The 8,765-nt window shown below is 43.6% G+C and overlaps 1 protein-coding gene across 1 annotated transcript in view; it reads right to left on the bottom strand.

Moving 5' to 3' along the window:
* Positions 1–2,704: 2,704 nt before the first annotated feature.
* Positions 2,705–8,765, bottom strand: part of LOC106587081 (ryanodine receptor 3) — a 168,910-nt gene continuing 162,849 nt past the window's right edge. The window contains 14 exon segments of the mRNA XM_045715707.1: positions 2,705–3,802; positions 3,918–3,969; positions 4,633–4,733; positions 4,812–4,876; positions 5,410–5,566; positions 5,938–6,072; positions 6,206–6,352; positions 6,454–6,514; positions 6,617–6,744; positions 6,882–6,924; positions 7,100–7,230; positions 7,535–7,735; positions 7,820–7,906; positions 8,516–8,693. Coding sequence (XP_045571663.1) covers positions 3,707–3,802; positions 3,918–3,969; positions 4,633–4,733; positions 4,812–4,876; positions 5,410–5,566; positions 5,938–6,072; positions 6,206–6,352; positions 6,454–6,514; positions 6,617–6,744; positions 6,882–6,924; positions 7,100–7,230; positions 7,535–7,735; positions 7,820–7,906; positions 8,516–8,693 — 1,582 coding nt within the window. The 3' untranslated portion in view covers positions 2,705–3,706.

Genomic DNA, 8,765 nt, shown 5'->3' with positions numbered 1-8,765 from the left:
ATTTTTTACTAAAAACGTATTTTTCTTAAAACTGCATTGTTGGTTAAGGGCTTGTAAGTAAGCATTTCACTGTAAGGTCTACACCTGTATTCGATGCATGTGACAAATACAATTTGATTTGATTTGATTAATTACACAAAATGCTCTACTTCCACTTCTCCACTGCTGCTACAGTACAACCTGATTGAAGCTGAACTAATAGTGTTTCTCTGACGGATGATCCTGTAGGTTGAGAACCCTGAGAGACGCAGCAGGATGTAGCGTGGGGACAGTACTCAGCTGCGTTAGGCTGGGCGAGTGTGCTCTGCAGGTACCAAACCGCTGCAGGTGCCAGAGCAGTGTGTCTCATTCTTCTGCTCTCCTCTGTCTGTGTCTCTGTCTCTGTCTCGGCACAGCAGAGACCACCAGAAGGAGAACTGGATGACAGGCCAGATACTAGTTGGAACAGCATGCAGCAGCTTTACACACATAAAAATTGGCTATTTGTGGGGATCCTTGTAGGAAGACAAATAGGTGTCAAAATGTGGTTATTAGTTGTGTGCTGCCCAACTTTTTCTGTTTTCCACTGAATCTATTTAATACATCTAAAGATAAAATAAAAAAGTTTAAATTGTCACCACTGTAGGCATATCTATTTCTGCTTTAGGAAAAATAAACAACATTCAGGTATTACGGTTTTTACAAATTTCTATAGTTCTCCTTAAAACTCTGCAGTTATCACTTTGACAATAATACTCCTAAAGTGACTTGGAAATATTTGAGTGTAGTGGTTCCAGGTCTTGAATAGGAGTATGGTTAAATGAAGTGGAACATGTCCCCTGAGCATGGTCATCTGGCTTCCTGCCGTGTGTCTTGCTGAATGACCAGACGGAGCAGAAGGTCAGACCCTGGGTGCTCTGAGATGTGACAAAAAAACATTATAATGGCTCCTCACCAGCCAGTCACCCTCCTCTCTCTGTTCCCATAATCGGGGAGATTACGACATGGTCATTTCTTGCTGGTCAAGGGTGCATGAGGTTACAGAGAATGGGGTAAAAAAAGTTGTGGGCTCAGCTCCTGTGGGTTCTGTTCTGCTGCTGGCTCATTGATCAGGCCATCAACGAGGTTATGGAGTGCTGCAGGATCGATTCCCAGCCATGCCAGCCGTAGCATCCATAGGCTATTCTTAGTTGTAAGTTGAGGTACTCTGAAATGGGCCGTGTAGCAGGTGCTTTTAATCTTCATGTTCTCCATGTCATGTCGTGGTGGTGGAGGTGGGTGTGCGCTATCTGGGAAACAGCCCATGTTTCATGCGAGAGAAGGTTTTTATGAGGACAACGGTCTGTTATACACAATACATCCGTTCTGCTGTGGACAGCATAGCTATAGCCAGGCATACTGTATGTCTCCAAGGTCTCCACATTGGATCAGTTAAGTAAATGGCTCTCTCAGGTTGACTCAGTTTAATTGAGTTTTCAGATTAGTAGCAGTGTGTCATTACAGAACTAATGCTTCCACCACAGAGAGGGAGATGAGCCCCACTACCACAGCCCTGTTTTCACAACCTTCACTTCACATACACATAACTTCAACCACTGTTGGGACCTCAGACTAAGACAATTAAACACAAAAGAGAAATGGAAAATTAACATTTAATGGGTATAATTTGTCTCCAGTACTTTAATAGCTTCAACATTATTTTAAATTAGGTTTCCTGCTGCTCTCATTATGTCTAATTATTGAAGATTGTTATAATTTCAGCTCCAGTCCATTCACCTGAAATTATTTAAAAACATGATCAGACATCAACATGTCAGAGGTGGTAAGGCTGGTTAGGGATGGCTGTGTGAGCTTAGAGGGATGCCAGGCTGCAGCCCAGTGTGGTACTGAGGTGGGAGGGACATAATACGAACTGACCGGTGGCAACATGGGTAATATGGATAAAACTCCCATCGGCCAAGGCAGGGAGCCAGCCTGTTTATATCCTGCATGCCACCTGCACCCTGCTACGACTGGACAGGTACTGAGCAACACTACTCTGTAGCTACTAGCTAAAACCGAAAGCTAGGACTGATTATACTACCTTACTGATAATAACAAAGCTTAAAATACCTAATGTGGAGACTGAATGTGGTAAACCTTCAAGGCCACCCTAGCTAACACCTAACAGTCAGATCTAAGCTGTAACAGTCTGGTCTAAACTGTAGGCCATGTTGATGGGTGAAGGAGAGCCAGAGGCTCAGCTTCACCTGTAGATAATTTTTGGTAGGAAATGATGCAGTGCTTTAAAAAACTCTAAATCCCCTGATATGAACTCAGAGTGACGTTGGGACATGATGTAGGGGTCAGTAGAGGACCAACTGGACAGTGAGATATGACACGCAAGCTTGCTGTACACTCTTAGAAAAAAAGGTTCCATATGGGTTCTTCGGAAGACCCCATAGAAGAACCGTTTTTGGTTCCAGGTAAAACCCTTTTTGGAAATGGTTTTACATGGAACCCAAAAGGTTTCTACTTGGAACCAAAAGAGTTCTACATGGAACCAAAAAGGGTTCTTCAAATGGTTCCCTAATGAGGACAGCCAAAGAACCCTTTTAGGTTCTAGATAGCACTTTATTTTCTAAGAGTGTCGTTTGTACTGTAGGCTACACACTTTGTCCTTAACATAGCAAAAAAAGCAAAAAAAGTTTAATAAAATCCTTAAAGAAACACTGAAGAGACTTCATTTATTGCATTCATTTCTTTATTTTTCCTTCAGAAAAAATGCACAGTTCAGCAAAGTTACTACATACAAATGGCCATACAATAGCAATTTATTTTTGTTGTTGTTTTTGTTTCAAGGTGTTTAATAAATTCTGACGTGATATACTTAGACGTGTGTCATTTATACTCTTTGTACCATGTACGTTTGCAGTTAGGACGCTGCAGTTGGCAAAAAACTCAACACTGTTCATACTTTTTCAAATGAAAAACATAAGCCACAAACAAATGACTCTGAACAGCTATCCAGGAAAACTACTGCACTTCCATCTCAGAAAGAAAAACACATGGTTTTGCATAGCTGTGTTGTAATGTAGATAAGGCACTTAATCAGTACTTGATTTAGGCATTTCATCATATAATAAACCCTTCACCTTGTCAAGTCCTCTATATTCAATACTTCATCTCTGCAAGCACGATACTGTAACAACATTTTAAAAACGTTCTTAAATCACATTGGCTCTCTGTATAAATCTGTTCCCCCTATCTTTTGGCATAAGTGTCATTTTCATCATTCTTGAAATATTGAAGTAGTATTCTTGTGCATATTCGTACGGGCCCAGACTCGCACGTTGTCCCATAACCCCACACAACCCAGTGTTTCTCAAAAAGACAAACATTTGTGCAATGGTTTGGGGTTATGTGGAGGAAAAGGCAACACGTTGTCAAAAAACAATGAAAAAATAGTACCAAACTGAAATCAAATGTCTGGGCAGGTTGTGGTAAAATCACTCTCTTGGAGGTTGGCACTGTACCAAAGGTAACATGTAGAGGTACATTTGATGTTGATGTGAAAATGGTGATTCCGTCATATGAAAGACAGCATCTCCCCTCTCCTCTAGTCAGTCTCACACATTTCGAGGAGGCAATAGGCGGTGAATGGTTACCAACCGTCCACAGCTGTTAAGAGGAAGTGGGAATGGATCTGGAGCAGCTCTCTGTAGGACTGCAATCCTGTCTGTCAGCACTATCCAAGCTGATCCTCATACTGCTTTCTGAAACAGTCTCCAGCGGGGAAAAAGTCCCATTGCCTCTCCTGGTACATCTTCCACACGTATGACTCCTAGAGGAAGCAGACAGACAAACAGACGGGTCAATATATAGTAACCTTTGGTTCCTGAAATGACAAGCAACATTTTCTCAGGACCTAGGGGACAAAAGGGTGATAAGCTCCATACCTGGCCAGTGTGTTCTGTCTCATCTTTGTTGATGAGGTACATCAGGAAAAACCTGTCAAGCAAAATGGCGAGACATGAAAATGACCACTTATCCACAGTCATGGTTCACTAGTATCATTCAACATTCAAAGAGCAACTGACCTTTTCAGAACTACAAATAGATATAGCAGGAGGGAATAAAAGGTTCATTCAAGCATAATGTTATAGTTCTTGATGATCTTATCAATCATCCACGTGTCCTATCCTCAAGCATAGAGCAGCAATCAGATTACTGAGTCTGTCCACCACTGTTAACCAAATCAAAATGTACGATGCATAAGAGAATATCACACACCTATTTTCCAACCAACTTAAACAGCATGAGCTAATGAGGATAGTGTCACAGCCTCCTCCAGCTGACTGAGCGGGCAGATTAAGGCCACATGGCTTCCTATTGTCCAGCTAACTCACACAGATAAACAATAGATGAGCATTGAGCTCCTAGAGGGGAAAAGGTGCTGGCACTATGAGGCACTGCAGGTATTTTTAACTTTGGCACAGATACCAGATACCATCTACTGTTGTGTAAAAGCCATCAATCAGGTGACTTAATAGTAAACAAGTGGGTATAAAGATGCAGGAAGACAAAAGACGTGGGCTAATAGATACTTTAGACGAAAAAGTCTAGCTTTAAAGTGCTGGGTTACATCCAGTCTAGATACAGAGGGATACTCACAGGTAGTTGGCCAAGTTGTGCTCTTGTAAGGTGTGTGTCTCAAAGCCGTGAGGCGTCGTGTCAAAGTAGTCATTGCCGATGCCACAGATGAAACATTTGGTCTGAGGAGAAGAAATAGAATATATTCCAGAATTGTCCTCTGCTGAGCTGTACTACAGATGCAAACGAAAGTCTCTCACCTCCATATCCTCTTTCACTTGCTCCTGTTGGTCTCTCAGCTCTCCAAAAGCATCAATGATCAGACCTGCAGCCACAACAACCAACAGTGAACATGTCTCTTCATGGACATGACAATTTAATACAATTCTCCTTCCCCCTGGCTTTTGCGTTGCAGTGTAAAATACTTAATGGTTGAACAGCTTCTGACTACAGGAAGCAGCATTACTCTGTTTTAAGGTACAGGCTACATCTGTATCTGTCTGTGTGTTCTGGTGAATGACTGAGTTGACAGTTTCAGTGTGTCTGTGGGAGAGACATGAGGCTGACTGATTATCTCGGTCTGAGGTGGACAAACAGTTGGACAGTTTGATTCTGTCTGACTGTGAGAGAAACATTACTGTGTAGGAGGGAGTTTGTCAGTCTGTCTGCTATCAGGGCCCGGTGGAGACAGACAGACATAGCTGCACGGCCCTTTACACAGCCCCTTTCTGCCCACAGGGAGCAGGGTGACTTTGACACCAGGGAGCCAGAGTGACCTTAACCCTGCTGGGTCTCACCCTGGTCCCCGTCGTTGTCTCCGATACTACCCTCTGTGAGCCAGACCAGTACTGTATGTACCCTGGATGATAGCCAGCAGGATGACAATGACGAAGAAGAAGAAGGTGATGTCGAAGAGGATGCGGTAGAGCTCGTAGGGGTCGCCCGCAGGGTCCTCTATCTCGTCTCCGATGCCACCCCCTGCCCTCACACCAACATACATGTGGAACAGGTAGCACTGATGGAGGAGAGAGAGACAGAGAGAAGGTGAAAGAGAGAGAGAAGGTGAGAGAGACAGAGAAGGTGAGAGAGGGACAGAGAGAAGGTAAGAGAGAGACAGAGAGAAGGTGAGAGAGAGAAAGAGAGAGAGAGAGAGAGAGAGAGAAGGTAAAAGAGAGAGAGAGAGAGAAGGTGAGAGAGAGAGCGAGAGGTTTCAGCCACAGGATAGATGGAAATAGAATAGACCCGCTCAAAAGGCACCAAACAGGATGGTTAGGCCTTTTTAAAATATTGTTGAGAACTGGGCTGATGTTTTATAAATTATTTGATTTGTTTTTTATAGTGTGGCCTCTACATTATGATTTTAGTCGAAACAATCCAGGGACTCACAGTCATCATGTCGTCACACTTCATATCCGGCTGGTTCTCATCCTCACTCTTGTTGTAAAACTTGCGGAAGAAGTTGAAGGCCACCACAGTGTACAGATACACCACAACCGCCAGTAGACCTACAGTCAGAACCAGCTGACACATAGAGAATACCTCAGGTTACTACCACTATGATGTACTTTATCTCTATGGTTAATACCAGGGTAGAACTAGAGCTCTAACTCAACACTGACCCCTGCTGCCTGGTGGTCAAACTGCATCCACCCACCTGTTTGCCATTGTGGGTGACTGAGGACAGAATGGTCCGGAGGGTCTTGAAGCCCATGGCGATGTCCAGCAGATGGGCAGCGAAGAAGAAGTTGTTGTAGTGACCCAGGATGGACATGGTGGTGTACCACACCAGGTACAGGAACGACTGCAGGGACACACAACATAGAAACAGATCAGTCAGATCAAGTCAATAATGTGTTGTTATCATATACCAAATGATGTTCATTGTAAATGTAGGACACTCACATTGTCTGTAAACACCACACCCATTTTCCAGCATTGGTACTTGGTGTCGACAGAGCTCAACCTGTCAAAAGAGGTGGAATGATGTGAATGGTATTGTTTTTGACTTCACTCTGTGTATGCTAACCCGATAACTCTATTACAGGCCACTCTCCCAGGGTCTCACCAGGACACCAGCGATGCCTCCTTCAGCACTGTCTCCTCTGTGGGGTTGAAGTCCAGAGCACTCTTATCCAGCCCCAGCAGCTCTGCTATCCTCTCTGCTCCATACAGATCTCCATACTTATTGATCACCTAACAGCAGCAGGCCAGGATAACAAGGAGAAACTGAGAGTAAATAGTAGTAATAGTATGTGCATGATCAAGTCGTATTGATCTGGTGAATATAAATTACAAGCCCAACAAGAATGAATTAAATACTGGCTACTTACCTTGCGTTTCACAAACTTGTCCCAGTAGTTATTAGGGAAGGAACTATACAAAAGAGGGAAGAACATAGAATTATCACATGAAGGATTTACATGAGAGGAAGTTACAAACAAAATCCCTGGTGTAGACAATCAGTCCACAATCTGAATACTACAATCAAATACCAAAGTGATGATTCTAGTTTGCGGTAATGATAGTAGTCGTGTTCTGTTTGACTCACGGGGTGTTGATGACGAGGCGGTCCCACTGTCCTTTGATGTCATCGTCTGACGGCTGCTCTGTGATGTAGAGGCCGTCAAACTCCAGCTTCCTGGCGATCTCCTTCTCTCTCTTGAACACCGTCAGAGGCACCTTGGGGACACAGACAGAGAGATGGACCATTAGATCACAGCTCCACAGGGCACTGTCTGGATATAATACCATTACACTTTGATGATTACTTCACCAAATACACCTTCAGAAAAAGGGGGAATATGTATTGGTGGTAAATTAGTTCCCATATCACAATATAAAGGACTTTGACCACTTGGAAAAGTGTGATATCTAAGTTTTAATTACTAGTCCATTATAATGATGGAAAAAACATTCTCTAGGGATACTATAAAGATGTCGGTGTCGATGAGTTAGTTAATATGTGTGTGTTCACAAAATGTACCTTCAGGTAGTAGTATCCCACCACACACAGGAAAGAGATGACTGTGTGTAGTATGGCCAGGAAGCGTAGTGTGGGTGCCATGTAGCCGGTGCTCTCCTGCAGGACAAAATACTCCATCCCACCTTCATCATCCTCTTCATCAGTACCTCCACCACCATTCCAGGGGTCTGGATCATCGTCATCCCCGTCATCGCCTGTCACCTGACACAACAAACACCCAGTTTATATCCATGGCAGTTCAATAGCAACACGGTGCTCTATTTGATTAGATAGGGTTTGACTTACTTTGTAGAAGAGAAGAATAAAGTTGATGGCGAAAGCAACGAACAACGCTAAGAAACGCAGGTTGTAGAAGTTTCTGGCCAGATAGTTCTGCAAAACACATACATGTATACACTCAGTTGCCCTCAGAACAGCCTCAATTTGTCAGGGAATGGACTCTACAAGGTGTCGAAAGCATTGCACAGGGATGCTGGCCCATGTTAACTCCAATGCTTCCCACAGTTGTGTCAAGTTGGCTGGATGTCCATTGGGTGGTGGACCATTCTTGAAACACACAGGAAACTGTTGAGTGTGAAAAACCCAGCAGCGTTGCAGTTCTTGACTCAAACCGGTGTGCCTGGCACCTACTACCATACCCCGTTCAAAGGCACTTAAATCTTTTGTTTCGCGCATTCACCCTCCGAATGGCACAAATACATTATCCATGTCTCAATTGTATCAAGGCTTACAAATAATGATTTAACCTGTCTCCTGCCCTTCATCTACACTGATTGAAGTGGATTTAACAGATTCAATTATTAAGGGATTATATCTTTCAGCAGGATTCACCTGGTCAGTCTATGTCATGGAAAGAGCTGGTGTTCCTAATGTTTTGTACACTCAGTGTATAGTATTCATACATTTGTGTCATATGCAACAGGACAAACATGATGTACTGTTGTGATTACAGGGCTCAACAGAATGGGTGAGTGTGCTCACCAACATCTTGGTCTGATAGATCTCCAGGCCAGAGAAGAATCTGGCCATGAAGGCCTCTGGGGGCTCTTTTTTTAGTCCCGGTCTCTTCTTGGGGGCCTTCTTCTCCTCTTCTGGTGGGGACTCAGGTGGAGTCTCCTCTTTGGCTTTGTCCTTGTCTTTCTTCTCCTCGTCCTCTGGGCTGCAGTTACAAACACACGTGGGTTTACACAGACAGACAGACAAACAGACAAGCACCCTCAACAAATCAGTT

This window comes from Salmo salar, chromosome ssa01 (genome assembly GCF_905237065.1).
Source record: "Salmo salar chromosome ssa01, Ssal_v3.1, whole genome shotgun sequence".
In the NCBI taxonomy this organism is placed as follows: domain Eukaryota; kingdom Metazoa; phylum Chordata; class Actinopteri; order Salmoniformes; family Salmonidae; genus Salmo; species Salmo salar.
Note: the sequence above shows the minus strand (reverse complement) of the source record. Positions and strands in the feature narration are given on the sequence as shown.